The sequence below is a fragment of the Crocodylus siamensis genome, chromosome 1 (genome assembly GCF_052110815.1).
Source record: "Crocodylus siamensis isolate JL-2025a chromosome 1, ASM5211081v1, whole genome shotgun sequence".
Lineage (NCBI taxonomy): Eukaryota > Metazoa > Chordata > Crocodylia > Crocodylidae > Crocodylus > Crocodylus siamensis.
Genome location: NC_143395.1, coordinates 271468588 through 271487707, shown reverse-complemented (window position 1 = coordinate 271487707; position 19120 = coordinate 271468588). Strand labels below are relative to the sequence as shown.

General features: G+C 44.0%; 1 protein-coding gene across 3 annotated transcripts in view; it reads left to right on the top strand.

Moving 5' to 3' along the window:
• MBTPS2 (membrane bound transcription factor peptidase, site 2) overlaps positions 1-13897 on the top strand; it is a 47062-nt gene extending 33165 nt beyond the window's left edge. For all 3 annotated transcript variants that reach the window (XM_090062334.1, XM_090062342.1, XM_090062326.1), the window contains 4 exons: positions 1051-1145; positions 4124-4319; positions 6213-6288; positions 11095-13897. In XM_090062334.1, the coding sequence (XP_089918460.1) occupies positions 1051-1145; positions 4124-4319; positions 6213-6288; positions 11095-11317 (590 nt within the window). In that variant the 3' untranslated portion in view covers positions 11318-13897. The remainder of the gene's footprint in view (positions 1-1050; positions 1146-4123; positions 4320-6212; positions 6289-11094) is intronic.
• Positions 13898-19120: the final 5223 nt, after the last annotated feature.

The following is a 19120-nucleotide window of genomic DNA, read 5'->3' as shown; positions in this document are numbered from 1 at the left end:
GAAGTACAATTTCAGAGGCTAGAAGTTATAAAACTTCATATTTCATAAGTCTCCCAATCTATTTATATTGTATTATCAGTGTCTTAAACTTATTCCAAGCCCAGTTGGTGTGTATTGTGTTAGCAGCCCAGTTGAACCAGTCTGTCTGCATTTTTTCAGCAGTGATCATTATTCCTTTGAAATATAATGAACTTTGTTCAAACTGCAACAGCTGTCGTTCATCAAAATATCAACAGTTCACATATTAGCTTTGTTTCTAAATATTTAGTATTTATAATGTTCTTATTTACAAATGGACCACATCGATGAGAAAAAAATTAAATTGGTGTGAAGCCATAAAGAAACCAATCTTCTAAAGGCCTCCTAAAAAAATTTAAAAAATAAAACTAGCTTATAAAAGAGTTCATGTAATGCTCAGTCACAAGTAAAAAAACCTCTCCTTGGCTAGTCCTAGAGCAGGAGATGCCAACTCTTGCTTATGCAGGCTCCAGCGTCTGAAGCCTTATGTAGATAGAAGTCGGAGAGTGCAGCAGTATGTAGGAGGCTCACAGCTCTTGTTTAAATAAGTGCAAGGGCACTTATTTAACTTCAGTCAGCTAAAAAAATCTGTTATAGTTAAACTGGTGCAGCTCCTTGTATTTTTAGAATGACTCAATATACATTTAGTTTACATTGAAAAATCAGGTGCTAAACGAAGTTTAAGAGTGTCTTAAGTTTGAATTTTGCACAGTTCTAACTTGGTGTTAACTGTAGGCAGATCAAATTGTTTGGTAACTCCTAATATGTAACAGTCTGCCCATAGGGGATTTATTAAGATGAAAAGATATGCATGTGGGAGAAATGGCTGAAATCTGGCAAAGTTCTTAGGATAGCAAAACTTATTTTCAGTTATGGCTGACAGGCTCCCCAAATGAATTTTTATTCATTAAACAGGCTGCAGAAATGTTTGATTTTATTCAGAGACTAATTTTCCTGCTTTGAAATAACGTGCAATTTATTATAAACCTGTCACTTTCTCCCTATATGAAATTAATTGATTGTGTTCTTTAGTCTACAGAAGACTTGATGGCACTATTGAATGCTGTAGTAACAACAGCCTCACAGATGTTTGCTTTTCATACAGCAATAATTTGAATAGCCACCAGGTAAGTTATTACTTAGGCTGATGTTCAGATTGGTAAATCACAAATGCACTTAAAATTGTAAATGTTTAATTGTACTTTCCATGTGAGCACCTCCAAAACATTTGTTAAATATAAATTACATTTCTCAGTACCCATAAGAGTTGGGCAAACAGTAATATTCCTGGTTTTCACTTGAGAAAACCAAGACATGGACTAGTTCTTTGATTTTTCTCAGAGTCACACATTTGAGTGCCTGCTCATCACTAAGCATCTGAAATCAGTGGGACAGCTCAGAGGGCTAAAAATAAGTGTTCTTAAGTGCCATGGTGGAAGAGGGCCTGAAGAGTTCAGCACCCTACAAGATCAAATATTTTTCTTCTTCTCGCCCTTAGTCTTTTTGAAGAGTAAGGGAAAATGTAAAGTGTCTCTTTATGATTAGGCACTCATCTCTCTCAAAATATAGGAATTTGTATTAAAATTAAGTGTTTGGGAAGGTTCCAGGTAAACAACTGTGGAGTATGTCTAGCAGTTCACTCAGCCATAGGAAAGTATAGGTTACAGTAGAGCAGGGGTGGGCAAAGTGGTGGATCTGGCTGGTGGCCGGACTCCATTTCCCAGCAGCCCCTGCCTGCATGGCTGGGGCCAGTTTCCATGGAGAACCCTGCAGAAGCTGGGCTGTGATAGCAGGAGGCTGGGGTTTCCATGGAGACTAGCTCCAGCAGCGTTGGCAGGGCGTCCAGCAGGATGCAGAGCTGCTCCGGAGCCCAGCTGGGATATTGTGGCAGTGACAGCGTGGTCCGAAGCTGGGGCACAGCTACTATGCGTAGCCTGCATGTCTCTGCCCGGGGCAGGGGGGACTTGAGGGGCTATAGCTACTTCAGAATTCCCCCGAGTAATCCCTCCCCTGCACAGATGGTGGCAACCTAGCCTGTCCCTCTCCTGCCCAAAGCACAGCCCGTCTTCATCTTCCCCATCAGGAAGAGGCTGGTGCTGCTGCTGCCTGCCAGCAGTGTTGGGACAAGTCTTCTTGGAAACCCTGGCTCTGTGCTGTCACAGCAGGGCTGCTGCTGGGGTCTCCATGGAAACTGGTCCTAGCTATGTGGGCAAGGGCTGCTGCGAAATGGAGTCCACTGCCAGCCAGATCTGGCCTACAAGCCAGACTTTGCCTGCCTTTGCAGTAGAGCTATGCAGATGGTAGCCTGCTGGCTGTGTGCAGCCCATGAATGGTTAAATTTTGGCCCTCAAGAGCTCACCCAGCCACCACTCCCTGCCATTGCTTTGGCTGAAAGAGCAGCTGGAGTCTCTGGATTCCCCCTCCTAGCTGCTGTTTCCTGCCTCTGCCCCCAAAAATCCCCATAGCCACCCCTCCCAGTGCCACCACCATCTGTCGTGCACAGCTGAGTTCGCCCCACTCCCAGCCCCCACTCTCCCCCTCACAGGGAAGAGGCTGGTGTAGCCCCTGCCATGGGCAGCTTATCCAAAAGGTATGGGGGGTGGGGAGGCAGGGCAGCTCCTCGCCATTGCACGCAATCCCTGGGGAGGCATGGGGGCATGTGCCCCCCCCCAGATTTGTGCCTGGGGTGGAGGCAGGTTGCCCTCTGTAGGCTTAGGGCCACTCTGTCCCTTGCCCCACCATAGGGTCCAATTCACCACCCTGGCTGGGCAGTGCCTACCTCTGCCCCACTCTCTCCCTCACCGTGGGCACCTTGTCCCTTCCCTCCCTCCCTCCATGCCCTGTCCCTCCCCCACAGTGCTTCCCCCCCAACACAGACTTACTGGTAGGATGCTGCTCTCCAAGCTGCTGGGTGGCATTCCTGGCCACTTGAATGCATGTGGCTGTACACATGCACTCAGCATTTATCAGTGTTATTATTGGCTACATCAGCCAAAAACAGCAAATAGCTGATAATGTAAATTTTCCTTTTACTAGTGCTGATCCAATATGTGACCAATATATTGGTTCACTTCTAAAAACTATCAATTTTATTTAATCTTTGGCATCAATAGCCATTAGGTAATAACACACCTGACAGAACTGGATTTTTTCCTCTATTCTTGGATGGAAGATTGCTTCTTTGGGGAAAGACCCCTTCTTGGGTCTATGATGAATGAGGGACTGTTAACAGCTGAGTTGTTTAAGCAGCTTTTAAACTCCTACTTGGTCTGCTAGATCTTTTCTCCCCTGCAGGGTATAGACTGAAATGGAAGTAGTTTGGATTGAGTTTAATGGAAAATGAGTGACACAAGCTCATGTGCCAGGGTTGTCAGCCTTGCTGTTGGCTGAAATCTCCAATCCATCTCCTTTCCTAGGCTTGGGACAGTAGAGAGAGAAATATCCTTTTTTTGCTTGCCTTTAGGAAAATGTTGTAAATCTGGTGTAAAGGATCAGGAAATAAAATCCACTTCCTGACGGCTTCTATTCATGTCTCTGTCTTCCTGACCTGAGCAGAAGGGGGAGATATCATAGTTTCTTTATCTGTAGAATGAGTGGGTGCTGTTGTCAGATTCTAGAAAACTGTGAGGTAGCTCAGAGTGACATCGTAGCAGTCGAAAGTGCCAGAAATGTTGTGTGCTATAGCTTTTTGTTTGTTATAACAACAATTTAAGTTCTTGTGAGTACCTCTGGTGGAAAGGAAATCAAACCCTGTAATGAGGCCCTTACTTCATACTGTAACATGGTCCTGGAATATTTCCAGCCAGCCTGGTCATCACCAGTCATGTGTGCAACCCTGATATACCTACATTTAGATTTTGTGCTTGTGTCAATTCATATTGATACTAATTTTGTGCACATAACCTCCCCCCTCAAAACTGGTAGAATGCAATGCTAAATGTGGATGCATCAGTCACTGTACAGAAGATCTGAAGGGCATTCAGAGATCTCCATCTGCATCAACATGGTCAGGATGTAGCTCTGACATGTAGGATGTAGTAGTTTATATTTTTGATCCATCATAAAACCCCCTAAATTTGATAATAACTTCAGTTTTCCTTTCCAGTACGTCTGTTTGCCAGCACGAAAAGCTATTGAGTCCAGCCAAGTTTGCCGAACCAACACAGATTGCCAGAAGAACTTTGTTCCAAGTTTTTGTGTGATACCTTCTTTAGAAAACCAAACAAAGTTAATCAGGGTGAAACATCCACCTCAGGTTGACATGCTGTTTGTAGGACACCCCATGCATCTTCAGTATACAGGTTTGTGTTACGTATGAGAGAGCTGATTGAATAAGGTATGGGAGGGCTTTTCCATATGGTTGTTCTGTGCAGAATCCATTTGTAGTTCCATTCCTTGTTGCCGACTCTGCAAGTGCATGGAGTAGTTAGAAATAAAAATTAAATAGCCACAAGATACAGAGATAATACAAACCATGTGCCACATTCAGATTATTTTTATTTTAAAAAGCATGAAAAGATCATTTCTCTGATAGATAGCACTTATCCTAGCAGAACCTTTTTGTGAAATTGTACATGTACATTTCCTGATGTAAACTCAAAGGCTTTTGAGTCATTATAAAGTTTTCATGTGAAGTCATGCACCAAGCCCTCAGTTTGTATTGAGACATAAAACAACTGTTGGTTTTAAACCCTGCCTCTGGGGCTAGATTGTTACACATTCTAGGAAGCCTACTCATGCTAGGTGCAGGTATGTAGGAGAAGTTCATTCCCTTCCAGAAACATGCGAGTAGAGGGTAGATCCTTCACATTATTCACCTGCTGGCTAAAGGGCATGGGATAGGTTGTAGGCTGAGGCTGATTTAGGTAAACTAAATTACTGCTGCTTCTCCAGCAGCCACAAGAAAGGAATATAATTTGGTCTCCAGTGTGTGCCTCTGATACATAGCCTGTCAGGACTGATCCTTTGTTGTGGTATGAACTGTCCCTTGTCAGGGCTGTGCTTGAAGTTACAATCTGGTCCTTTGTATGGAGCTTCCTTGAAATCTTTGGGTTTTCTTCTGAAAAACATGTTCAGAAAATAAGCTTATTCAAGAGGAAAGATAAGAATATGGCTAGGTACATTCCTAATTAGAGAGAAACTTAAGCATGGGCTCAAATTTCTAGTTAACCTGCTTATTTCCTTCTGCTGGATACATTTTTATACCAGTATTATTGATTACTTTTTTAAAATGTATTATTTTCTTCTTGTTTAAAGTATATGCTGGTAGTCTGACACAAAATAACTTTTCACGTTGGGATTTTTAATCTTTTTTTGGCCTGATTATGTTGGCATGAATGCCTAATTTTGTATTTGTGACATTCTGTGTACAGCAGCAGAGATTTAAGAATAATGTGGGATAATTATTTTAAGCTCCCTTTCTTTGGTTCTGCAGCTGAACAAACTGAAGGTACTCCAAGAACAATTGTTATTGTTCTGTTTTTCAATATCTTGCTGATTAGAGTAATGGAATTTTAGTGGACATTCCCCACTAAGCTCTTAATTCTGCAAAACAACCTGCTTTTTATTGTCAAGCAGTCCTAAAAGAAGAAAAATCAGGAAGGAGCTATGTTATTGTTGCCCTTTGTGACCTAAAAATTTAGTCATACTCTGGAAAGTTGTTTTGTGAAAAAACAATTTGCAGTGCTTCACTGTGTTTGAAGGGTTGCCATATCAAATAGCCATTTTTTTTTTTCAAACTGAGCCTTTTTCCATCAGAGCCATTACTGGAAAGTGGATTTGGCCTCTTAGTTGGGTAGGGTTCTTTCCTTATTGCATGTAAGTGGCAAAAGTAAAGTTTTATGACCTTCAGCCCTTATCCTGTTTTGTGTGGCATGCATGTTGTGCATTTGTTTTCCCATGCACTGCATAATTCAGGTTAAGGGCCAAAAGTAGATCACTTTATAGTTTGCCCAGGAGTAACTGACTGAAACTTGGTAAATAATTTTGTGGGGGAAAAGGAGTTAGGTATAGAATTATTTCCTTTAGCTGTGTAAATTTAAAAATGGGAAAATAGTTTTAAAAAAATCAATCATTTGGTTCTTGCTTTTCATCATGGCAAGTCTGATTTTTTTTTCCATACAATTCTAAACTGCAAATGGTAGTGTTATATTTTTTATGCAACCTTTTTTTTTTCCATTTTCTTTCTGTTTCAGTGAGCCTCAGCAGTTTTGTACCACGTCACAACTTTCTAAGCATAGATCTGCCTGTGGTGATAGAGACATTTTGCAAGTATCCTTTGAAGTGTGTGTTCTTTTTGAAACAAAAAAGAAATTGTTTAGACTCATCAATCCAGCAAGTTTTTCAGATGGATAGTATTACTAGTTTTATATAGGGCCCGTTCTGTTCTGTGGTGCACTGGGCTGCAATGCTGAAACATAAATATAAGACTTAAGTTATACCTTTCCAAATTAATTTTTTTGCTCATGTGACTAACTGAAAATGCTTTGCAATATTTATCAGAATGGTTTTGGTCAATTTTATTTGGACCCTCTTCTCTTGGCAAATTTTTTAGAGAAGAACTTTGTAGCAAATTTAAATATAATATATATGTAATGTAATATAATATTCATAGTATTACGTATAATATAGCGAGCAAACAGGCGCAGCAAATGGGGGAAGCAGTCTGCAAGCAGTCCACTAGCCAGCTTGCAGGTAAGTTGCCTTCCCCTCTTTGAAGGGGAGCCTTTAAACTTCGTGAGAAGAAGCAGGGGAAAAAGGAGGGACCTTTTGGAGTAGTAAACAGGCTAGCTTCTAGGCAAGTTTGGTAGGAAAGGTCTGCTTGGAAGAAGGGCAGCAAGAGAGAGGTGGCGGATTAAGAAACCCAGGGAAATGCCTGGAGGACATCACAATGCCAGAGGCACTGCCTCCACTTTCACCTGTGAGGTGTCTGTCCAGGCAGGAGCACTCAAGGCTTCAATCCAAGTCCAGGTTTGGCACTGTGGAGACTGCAGCTTGCAGATTCTTTCTGATGATGGCTAGGTTGGGGAATGCCTGTGATATGAGAAGTGCCTCCTGGTGGTGTCCCTTAGGGAGAAGGCAAGAGAGCTAGAGAAGGAGGTGGCAAGGCTCTGAAACATCCTTTACCATGAGGATTTTGATTCAGTGCTGATGGAGACCTCTAGGACGGTGAAGGAAAGGACTGCCAAAGGCAGTGCTAGAGAAGAGAGAGGATATATATTCCCAGGAAGGTGGAAACTGGAAGCTTGTGACCTGGCAGCAAGCAGAAATCTTCATCTCTACCTGCATCTATTTGCCTGGAGAACAGATATGGAGTCCTAGCAACAGAGGAGGAGGAGGAGCATGTTCCATTGGTAGAGGAGGACAGCCCACACCTCACTAAGGTGAGAAGGGTTGAAACCACTGCCACCAAGATAAAACGATGGGTGGTAATGGCTCAAAACTCCCTTCTGCGGGGGACAGAGGGATCCATCTTGTGGCCTGACCTGTTGTCTTAGGAAGTCTGTTGCTTGCCCAGAGCCTGGATCCAAGATGTCATGGGAGCATTACTGAGACTCATTTGGCCCTCTGACTATTACCCCATGTTTCTCATCCATGTGGGCACCAATAACACTGCCAGGGGAGACTCTGAGTAGATCAAAAGTGACTACAGGGGTCTGAGTGCAAGGATGAAGAAGACAGGGGCTCAGGTGGTGGTCTTGATCCTTCCAGTCAAGGGGAAGGGCCTAGGCAGGATCAGTGCATGGCTGTTCAACTGGTGTAGTAGGGCTTTGACTTTGACCATGTGATGTTGTTCCAAGAAGAAGGATTGCTGGGAAGAGTTGGGATCCACCTGACAAAGAAAGGGAAGAGCATCTTGTCAGACAGGCTTGCTAACTTATTGAGGAGGGCTTTAAAATTGGCTTGCGGGTGGATGGAGACCAGAGCCCTGAGAGAAGCAGGGATGCAGGGGACCTGCAAGCAGGAGGGGAAACGTTCTTATTCTTCCTGAGAAAGTAGGGCAATCAACTAATTACATCAGTTGCCTGTACGTGAATGCACGGGGCCTGGGAAACAAGCAGAAGGAATTGGAAGTCCTCACAGTCGCAGATGTGATTGGAATAACAGAGTCTTGGTGTGGTAGCTGTCATGACAGGAGCACCATCATAAATGGGTATAAACTATTCAGAAAGGACAGGCAGGGGAGAAGAGGAAGAGGAGTTGCACTGTATATAAAAGAGCCATGTGATTGATTTTCTCTGATTTAAAACAAATCCTTAATTTCCAGAGTAAAAAAAGTAACCCCAAATCCACATTTTTCTGTGATTAAAATGAAACCCCACTATATATCTAGATCTAGATCTAGATCTATCTAGAAGAACTCCATTTTTAATAATCGAAAATGTGGATTTGGGGTTACTTTTTTTTAATTGGAAAAAACCAGGATCCTTGGGTAATGACCTTGGACTTCAGAAAAGCAGACTTCGACTCACTCAGGGACCTGATAGGCAGGATCCCCCTGGGTAAGCAATTTGAGGGAGAGAGGAGTCCAGGAGAACTGGCTGTACTTTAAAGAATCCTTACAGAGAGCACATGAACAAATGATCCTGATGCACAGAACTACCAATTATGGCAGAACACCAGCATGGCTCAGCAGAGAACTCTTCAGTGAGCTAAAATGCAAAAAGGAAGCTAATAAGAAGTGGAAACTTGCACAAACAACTAGGGAGGAATATAAGAATACTGGTTGGGCATGCAGGGGTGAAATTGGGAAGGCCAAAGCGCAGGTAGAGTTGCAGGTAGCAAGGTGTGTGAAAGGTAACAAGAAGGGTTTCTACAAGTATGTTAACAACAAGAGGAGAATCAGGGAAAGTGTGGGTTTTTTACTAAATGGGGGAGGCAACCTAGAGACAGAGGATGCAGGAAAGGCTGAAGTACTCAATATCTCTTTCACCTTAGTTTTCACAGGCAAGGTCAACTTCCAGACTACTGCACCTGGCAAAACAATTTGGGGAATAGGTGAGCAGCCAACAGTAGCAAAATAACAGGTTAGGGACTATTTAGAGAAGCTGGATGTGTACAAATTCATGGGGCCGGGTGGGATTCATTCAAGAGTGCTGAGGGAGCTGGCCTATGTGATTGCAGAGCCAGTCGCCATCAGTTGGTGATTGGGAGAGATCCTAGATGATTGGAAAAGAGCAAACATAGTACCCACCTTTTAGAAAGGAAAAAAAGAGAATCCAGGCAACCACAGACCTGTCAGCCTCACCTGAGTCCCTGGAAAAATCATGGAGCAGATCCTCTAGGACTCCATTTCTAAGCATTTGGAGCAGAAGGTGATTAAGAACAGTCAGCATGGATTCACCAAGGATAAGTCATGCCTGACCAACCCAATTACGTTCTATGATGAGATGACTGGCTCTGGATGTGGGGAAAGCAGTAAATTTGATATACCTTGACTTCAGCAAGACTTTTCATATGGTATCCCACAACATTCTTGCAGGCAAGCTAAGGAAGTATGAGTTAGATGAATGGGCCGTAAGGCAGATAGAAAACTGGCTGGATCATCAGGCTCAGAGGGTAGTAATCAATGGCTTGATGTCTAGTTGACAGCTGGTATCAAGGGGAGTACCTCAGGGGTCAGTGTTGAGGCCAGTTCTCTTCAATATCTTTATCAATGGTCTGGAAGATGGGATGGAGTACACCCTCAGCAAGTTTGCAGATGACACCAAGCTGGGGGGAGTTAGGAAAAGCTCTCACTAGGAGGGTAGTAAAACACTGGATCAGGTTACCCTCTTGTGGACTCTTCATCCTTGGGGGTTTCTAAAACTCATCTAGACAAAGCCTTGACTGGGATAACCTAGTTGGGAATGGTCCTGCTTTTGAGATTCCTTTCAACCCTAATTTTCTATGATTCTACACTAAACTCTTCTGGCAAAAAAAAAGGATACATTGCTGCCAGTTTCTACATGGAAAAGCTATGAGTGTTGCCTTTTTGGATCAGTACTTTGAGCCAAGTTACACTGTAGGATTTTTCACTCCCTCCTCTCCCCCCCTATAGTTTTTCTCCTTGTGAGAGGAAAAGAAAAACCAAACCACTCAAGAAATGCTGTCCTAAAAACACCTTTGGTGGTGTTGGCTTTAGTTTTTATATACACGTGTATTTTGACAATGGCTACAAACTGAAATCTCTAGGGGCAGATTATTCAGGGGTGAACCTAAGGCCATGAAGGCTGATGTATGAATTCTTGCCAATCTAGCAGCAGCTAAAAGGGTACAGTGACTCACATGTGCTTCTGAGTCATACTTCTTTTCCTGCTTTTAGATGATGAGCTGGGTAGGAACTCGCAGCTGCCTATAGCAGAAGTATTACCAACCACTGACCAACATGCAGTCATCTATATGTATGTGCATTAAGTTTAGTACTTGTAATAACAGGTACTAACTTAGTGCACCATAATTGGTTCTGCCGCGCAGTAGCACCGGCACACATATTTTAGGTAACACTAGTGCACAGTAGATTAATTCTGCTCATCAACGCATTAGCACGGCTTTTGCCATGATGTGCTAATGTGCAGTAGAATTAGTCTATTGTGCTTTGAGCATCTTATGTAGATGCACCCAATGTGACTTTCCTTCACTGGCCAGCGAGAGGGGAGAATAGACCCAGATTCACAGATTGCCTGGCTTTGTCCAGCAGTGGAGCATGTTGAAGAACATCCCCACTTATTTCATACCATGGCATAAGTTTGTAGGCATATACACAGAGTCAGAATCTAGGTCAGAGTCCTCAAACACTGCACAAAGTAGTTGAGGAAAGTAGGCAGCTTTAGTGCAAATTCTTCATCTAATGTGCCAACTTTTAACTCCGTCTTAAGGGGAAGAGAATTTTTCAAGATCAAAACAGTTGATAATTTCCTTTAAGTGGATTCCCCGAGCTGAATCCCAGAATGTAATTTTGTGACTGCATTCTGTATGGTGAAGAACAACTCATATATTCTTTCCTACATGCTAGCAATAAAAAGGGAATATTTTTCTTCCAGAGGTTTATCTTATGGTAGGCTGTTTTCTTTATGAACCTTAACAAATGTCAATTAGATATCTAATTTCACTCTCAGGGGCTTTGGCAGTTATCAACGCAGTACCGTGCTTTGCTTTGGATGGCCAATGGATATTAAACTCTTTTTTGGAAGCCACTCTTAGTTCACTGATCGTAGAGAAACAAAACAGAGAGCTTGTTGGCTTTTTAATTTTGCTTGCTGGCAGTGCACTTTTGGCTGCCAATGTAGCACTGGGACTTTGGATGGTGACAGCACGATAGTATATTGGATAAATTTCTGCACTGGACCATTTCCACAAATTCTACAAGAAAAAATAATGATTTTTTTATTGTCTTTTAAGACTTTTTTTGTATGAGAGGGAAATGATTTTATTTAATTTATTTTGGAAGAAGGATTGATGGTGATTTGGAGAAAAGTCTGCAGAACCTTGTGAGTTTGATCATGGAAACACTGAAAGAAAAAATAAGACCCCATCCCTTTAACTGTAATATTGTTTTTAAAGCACTATGATCATTTTAGAGAAATTGCATCACAGAGATTTACAAGAGAAAAACTAAAGCTTGATTCCAAAATGGGAGAATTTGACACTGAAAACTTGCACACTGGCATGGGGAAAACATGTTAGCTATATTTTATCATTTAAATAATTATGGGACAGTCTCTGTTGGTTGAATGAATATATTTTTGTGGTGGAATTTTTGGTTAATTTGGTGTTGTACCAAGTTTGGAATCTCAAACTGATGTCTGAGCTCATTTTAAATTAGTGAAAATTTGTATAAACTATAGCAACATGTTAATGAAGAGAAGGAGACACCATATGTTGTAGTACCATTCCTTTCCAGCTGGCCTCTAAAACTGAAAACATGTTGTCCTTTCCATGTAGATGGAAAGCACCAATGTCAGATATGTGGGAGGATAACAAAATCCACATGTCTGTGTTCCTTAGCACTACTGAGAATATTTTAGAAAATAATATTTTGTCTGTTAGCAACAGCCTGAAAATAGCTTGATGTTCTAGTCTCCTAGTGAGAATCCTACTAACTGAAATTAAGCCATGTAGAATTATTTAAAAGTGATTTGTAAAGTGTTGGGTTTTTTTCCTGATTCATATAAGGCCAGTAGCCTACACCAGAGTTGCATCTTACTGGGTGTATATATACATATGTTTGATACAGAAGCAGTTCACTTGCAAGTAAATGCTTCTGGGCAGGAGTCCACATGTGCAAAGAAGTGGGAGCAGATTTGCTAATAGCAGCAAACTGCTTCCACCACCTCATGGGGCCCTGCAGTGGGCCCCTGTCGCCACCAGGGGGAGCTCTAGGTTGCCCCTGGGTGCTAGCCCAGGAGTTGGCAGGGAGCACCAGACCAAGAGACACCTGTCTCTTGGCCAGGGCTAGGACAATGCACCCTTCCCCCAGTGGCTGCCTGCTGCTAGGGCAGATACAATGTCCCCCTGCCCTGGCAGCAGGGAGCTCCTGGCCCTGCCTTCCCAGTCGGGAGCAGGGGACTTGGACAGAGCTGTAGGGGAGGGGCAGGTCACAGCCCCTTGTCCCAAGCCTCTGGTGGGCCAGCATGTTGGGGGAGGGGGGGCTTGAAGCTCCCTGCTGCTGGGGCAGGGGGACGTAGTCCCTGCCTGGGCTGCAGTGGTGGAGCCTGCTCCATCAGCAGGCAGTTCTTGGGCACAGGGAGCAAGTTCCTACCCCCTGGTGGCCAGCTGACTGGGAGCAAATTTGCTCCCAGTCAGGCAGCTACATGAGTGCTACAGTGCAGTAAGTAATCGCAAGTAACTTTGCATTTGCAGGTAATAAATTTATTCACAATTAGTAGTTTAACTGTGCAGTAAGCGTGTGCACACAGACTCACACGCTTACTACATAGCAAACTATGCTATTGCACAGTATAATGTCCCATATACATGCACTCACAGGGTAAATCAGAGATGCATAAGCTTTCATAAGCCACAGCTTATATTGTTAGATGCTTGCAGGGAGCAGGTATTCAAACAGAAAGAGTGTTTTAAATACAAAGTGTAGGGAATAGGAAGAAAAGGAGAGGGGGTACTGCTGAGGAAGGCAAAGGTGGGTTGAAGAAAAAACAAATCAGTAAACTCACTGAGGGACATATGGATTATAAAAAATAATCCAGGTAATGGGATAGTCTCTATTGAGACCATACTTAACACAGCCCAGGCTGTGAATGATTTCTTTTTCCACAATTTCATGTTCAAAAAGGTTTTTAAAGGTTGTTTAAGAACAGCCACCCATTCTGAGGTCAGTGGAGGACAAGCCATGGAAGTTCAAGTGCTCTGCCACAGGTTTTTTTGGATTTCTGAACTTGATGTCAGATTGATGTATATTTATTGTAGATCCCTACATGAAAGATCTTTGTCTGCCCAATACAGACCACAGTGGGGTGGTCCCAGGCAGGTGATGGCATTTGACGTTGGGCCTTTTTGCACATTAGTTTTAGGCATCTCAGGGAGCTCTTAACCCCTGGATTGTCCATTTATTAGAATGTGTAAATTAGTTTTAAACACCCTTTAGGTGTCTTAAACTTATGCCATTCCAGGACAGGTTTATTTATGATAGAGTTGCACTGACATATCAGTCCATATTGTATCAGCACCGATAAAAGGAAAATTGACTTTATCGGCAATTGGCTTTTTTTGGCCTATGTGGCTGATAACGTCACTGATAAATGCTGTGTCCACATGCGCAGCCGCAGCATGCATGTGGCCAGGAACACAGCCCAGCAACTTGGAGAGCAGTGTCTGGCTGGTAAGTCTGTGTTGGGAGGAGGAGGGGCATGAGGGAGGGAAGGGGTGGGGAGAGAGGGACTGGGGTGGGGGCAGGTGCTGCCCAGCCTGGGTGGGGTAGGATGTGGGATGAAGCTGTGGATGGCGTGTCTCGGGGGCGGGGGGGGGTAAGAGGGGGGCCGTTCCTGCTGCTGCATGCACCCCAGGGGAGGCATGGAGGGCATGTGCCCCCAGATTTGTGCGTGGGGTGAAAGCGGGCTGCCCACTGGGGTCTTGGGGCCAGGGGCTGCACCAGCCTCTTCCTGGTGGGGGCTTGGCCAGGACTGGGTGTTCGACGCTGGTAGGGACTCGGGGGGGAGGGGGGGGCAGTGTGAGAGTGGCTACGGGGGGAACTATAGTGAATTTTGAGGTGGCTGTAGCCACCTCACAACTACCTCTCCCAGCACCGCTGCCCACCCTGAGTGCAGCCCGGCCTAGCCCCCCCCACTGAGAAGAGGCTGATGCAGCCCCTAGCCCCAAACCTGCAGTAGACAGCCCACCCTCTCCCCACACACAAATCCAGGGGGCACATGCCCCCGTGGCCTTCCTTGGGGGTGCATGCAGCGACAGGAACTGCCCTCCTGCACACCCTGGACAAGCTGCCTATAGCTCCGTCCTGCACTCCTTCCTGGCCCAGCTGGACAGTGCCTGCCCCAGCCCCAATCCCTCCTTCACCATGAGGGCCTTGATCTGCCCCCCCCCATACACACAGACACGCACCCCTTCTCCCCCACAGGCTTACCGGCCAGACATTGCTGTCCAAGCTGCCAGGCTGCATACCATCTATCGGATCGGTATCAGCCAACATGGCTGCTTAATAATTGGCCATCAGTATAAGCCAAAACGATCTTTATCGGTGCACCCCTAATCTCTGAACCATGTAACCTAGCTCGTGTTCCATGAATGTGTGGGCAGTCCCCATAAATAAGCTGCCCAAGTCTTAGTCCTCCAGCATCCCAGGATACAGTGTCCCCTCTCCCCACCTTCTTGTTCGCTGTGGACAAACTTTCCACCTCCTGAACTCTACTGCCCATGAGATGATACTGAATGAAACCAGCTCTTCCTCCTGCCTCTGGGTATGTGATGTGGCTAGGCAGCTGGAAAAGAGCACAGACCAGTTTGGAAGGCAGAGCTGTGGAGGAGCCAGGGGGAGAGCAAGGTAGGGAAGACATATCAGGGTTCCCATAAGCTGGGCCTTCCTGGCAGGAGCAGGGACAGTGTCCCTGTGAGCTGGGACTACCCAATCCCCATCTCAGTTTATTAAAACATGAGGCTTTCTTTAATTTACATTTGATTTCTTAAAAAGAAAAACACATTTATTTTACCCTTTAGTAGCTTCAGTGACTGATGGACTTCATTTTACCATTCAGCCCTCAGCCGCCATTCCCACTTATTGCCTCTTCACCTCCCACTTCACTACCAAGTCCCCTCATTAAATTCTCCCCCTTCCAGCCTGATGCTCCTACCCCCAGCAATGCAACTCTCCAAATTATCCCCACCTACAGCAGGGATAGAAGCCTATCCTGGCTCACAGCCCTCTGTGTGGCAATTCACAGCTGTAGCCCCTAGTCAGGCCGCTGCTCACCAGCCCTCTAAGCTAAGTACAGACAGTGAGAAAGACAAACTTGCAAACAGAATTGATTTAGCCTCAGGCTAAGCTGCAGAGATTAAACTGAGAAACAAGACACAAGCTTACTTTTGATTCAGGAAATGCAGTCACATGCCTGCAGTGGCTCAGGCCAGAAGCCAGGGAGCACTAGAGCACAGCTCTCTGGCTCCTAGCCAGCATGGACTATGTTTGCTTCCTCTTCCTGCTGCCCCTGAGGTCTCTGGGATTTGCAGTGCAGAATCACATCAGCAGGACTCTGCAGGGTTGCTCATCACGTCCTCTTCCTGTTTCCAGGTGCCTTTGGGATTTGTAGTCCACAGTCACAGCCAGCAATAAGTTTTTAGCAGGGCAGGGCAGCTATGTACTCGGGGAAGGGAAGTTTAACTCCCCACCCTTCCTGGCCCCAGACCCCAGCTGGGGTTTGCGTGGGAGGGGGTGGGGGGCAGGCCCTGCCTCCCTCCCCCTGCCCCCCACAACCCTTCTCTGCTACAGCAGACAGCACAGCACAGCACAGGGCTAGAGGGGATGCTGGGAGACTCTGATTTAACTTAAACTAGGAAGGGGTCTGGAACAGAAGTTTCATAAACTGGTTTGACCCAAATCAGTTAAGTCTGATACTAGATTTAACCAGGTTTATCTTAAACCAGTTTCAGCCATTTTAAAACTGGTTTATGTGCACTGAACTTCTGTTCTGTTACAGGTTTATACCAGTTTCTGATTACTTAAACCAGTTTATGCATAACTTCTGTCCCTAGCCTTTGTGGCAGGTCACAGCTGTGTAAGTGGGGGACAGTGAGAGATGGTTTTTAGCTTGAATGTGACTTTTTAAAACTTGAGTTAACACTGATACCAATCAACATTAGAGAAGCTTAAAGTGTAATGAGTAACAAAGCCCTTGGTAGAGGAGCAGGTAATTGAACCCTGGATGTTATATTGTGTGTTGGTCAGTCCAGTGATGATGGAGGCTGATAGGGGAGCATAGCTGGCATTCAGGTCCATTTCAAGGCTAAGTGCCTGGGTGAAAATAGGAGTTAAGTAGTGTGTTCTTGGAAAAATTCATTTGAGGTCTCTGTTCTTGTTAAGTCTGTGTGTATTTAACAATGAAATCATCATTGTTTAGTGTTCATCCTGTGCTGTTGTGTATACAGTAGGGGTGATATATAGCATCTCACTGGCTGTCTCTTGCCCAAGGAGTTGCTTTATTTTGGCTGTATTAATTTTCGTTAAAAATGCTCTGTTGAGATTGATCTGGGGTCTTAACTGATTAGAGAAAAGAATATGAGTATGTGTAAAGTGCATTTTGTTACTGTTTGGCTTTGGTTTCTTTAAATGAACCTAGACCAGATCCTTGTTTTTGCATGTCAGGACACTGGTTACGTGTTTGTGTAGCCGTTGTTCTGAATGGTATTTCAGGGGGAGGAGGAGGCCAAACATTTTTTCAGTATCTTACCGTTCGAAACATTCAGGTACCAACATGGGAGCTTGTCCATTTTGAAAATCTTGGTTTACGTGCCAACACAAAATCTGAATGAATTTGACTTACTTTTATCAGGGAAAATATTTCTGCTTCGTGTGCTCTAGTGTCTAGTTGACCATTGATGTGTCACTGTATTTTCTCATTATTGCCTGTGTGTTTCTAGGAATGATGTAGCACAGAGAAAATAAACTTTTCTTCTAAGATGATGTAAGTAGGTACTGGAACATATCAGGCAAACTAACAAGATGCAAACCTTGTTAACATCCCACAGGTATTGTCGTGGTCTTTGACTCTTAAAGCTCCTTTCTGGGGTGTGATGTAGTAGTCCCTGCCTTCACTTGGACTTCAGTCCTCATTTGGGTCTAGGTCAGGGAGACTGAGTTCTGTGGCTGATCCTATGTGACTATGCCCCTTGCAGGTCTATCAATGTCCTAAAGGGGCTTAAAACAATAAACTAATGGAAATTGCCAGCAGGCTTTCCTTTCTGCAGGGGGCCTCAGACAGGCTTTCAGTAGTTATAAGAAATGCCATCCTGTGTCAGATCCAGTTTCCTTTCCCTCATAGTGGCAAGGAGTGGATGCTAACTCCTTGGATCCAGGGTGATCCATCCCCTGCCTCTCTTGTCCCTACAGCTTCCTGGTTGTCAGGACTGGGCCCTGGGCTATGAATATGTATTCGTTTATTCAAGCAGTTGCTATCTGATCTGTACTCCTCCTTTTCAAGGCCTTTTACTCTTTACAGATGTGGTGGAGTAGGGTTGCTTGAGTTTATAGCAGCTCTGTTTCTTCTTCCTGCTCAGTGTGGAGTCTGTTCCCTGTCATAGGTACATATATTTTGAATTTCTCTTATAGGTGTTTCTCAGGTCATAATTCTAATATATTTTGATTGGCACTAGCCATGACTCAGTAGAACTGACTGACTTTGAAATTGAAGGGAATTGTGTCTTCTTTTGTTTACACGCAGATCTCACTATTTTGTAAGCGTCAAGAGTTGCAGCACTGTTTTCTCTTCCAACGTAGTGACTGCTGTGGCTGCTTCAAAAGTATTCCCTGGGTAAAGTTTTAAACTCAGTTCGATAAATACATAATTTTGTTCACTGTAAATATTGTCCAACAGTCTATGCGAGCTGAGGAGGACAGATATAAAGATTTCCCTATCCTCAGCTAAAAGCTTTGTGCTGGGGTGCTGATGACTGCATTCCTTTGCTCTCAAGGTAATTGGTCACTTAACGTGCCACTTTTGCACTGTATACATAAGAAAATAATTCTAAGTAATCCTACTGCACATGGTGCTCACTGAGGGCAGACTGCCACTTTTTCTCACACTGGGTAAACTTTACTATGTAAAAAGCCCCATCATTTCTAATGGGCCAGAAAAATACATTTTTAAATCTCCAGGGGTGCTTATACATGTGCAGGGAGGCTGCTCTGATGCACTGAAATTACAGTACACTGGAGCAGACTAGTCTGCTGGAGCATGGGAGTTGCTGTGTATCTGCGTCCCATGCTGAAAAATGGTGGTGGGGATGCTTTAATTAAATCTTGTTCAATAAGCTTTAATTAAAGCACTCCCACCGCCATTTTATGGTACTGGGAGGCTAAAGCATATGATGCTCTGGGCACTTTAATTAGAGCAGCTCTCAGAGCCGCTCTAATTAAAGCACCCCCAATACTTCCAAATTAGCCCCAAATTAGCAAAGCACATAACTATGAAGATAAGTAGATACTTAGTCCATCCTCGTTCAGCAAAGGGTGTCTGCTTGTCTAAGAGCATACCTAAGTCTCACTGAAGTCTATGTTTTATAAGGAAAGGTTGGATTTAGTTGTGTTCAGGTGCTTTGAACCAGAACCTAAAGTGGCTTTGACTGCAAAATAAAATCGGTGGTAAGCTTTGCTTGAAAGATAATGTCCAACGTAGCTACTTGTGGGCAAAAGGAACGCATAGCCTTTACCAGGCCATGAACAAATTGTTGCTCATCCTGTTCAGCCTCCTTATGATATGACTATCACAGCAAATAAATGCTTGTAAGGAAGTACCATCTCTAACTGTATACAGAGCTTCCTTTTTTAGATTTTGGTAGCGTCTGTGTAGTGGGAAAAGATGCAGTTAGAAGAAAATGGATTGGGACACTCAAGATTTTATGTGGATTTTTCCTTTAATTCTTGAGCAGTTTGTAACGTATA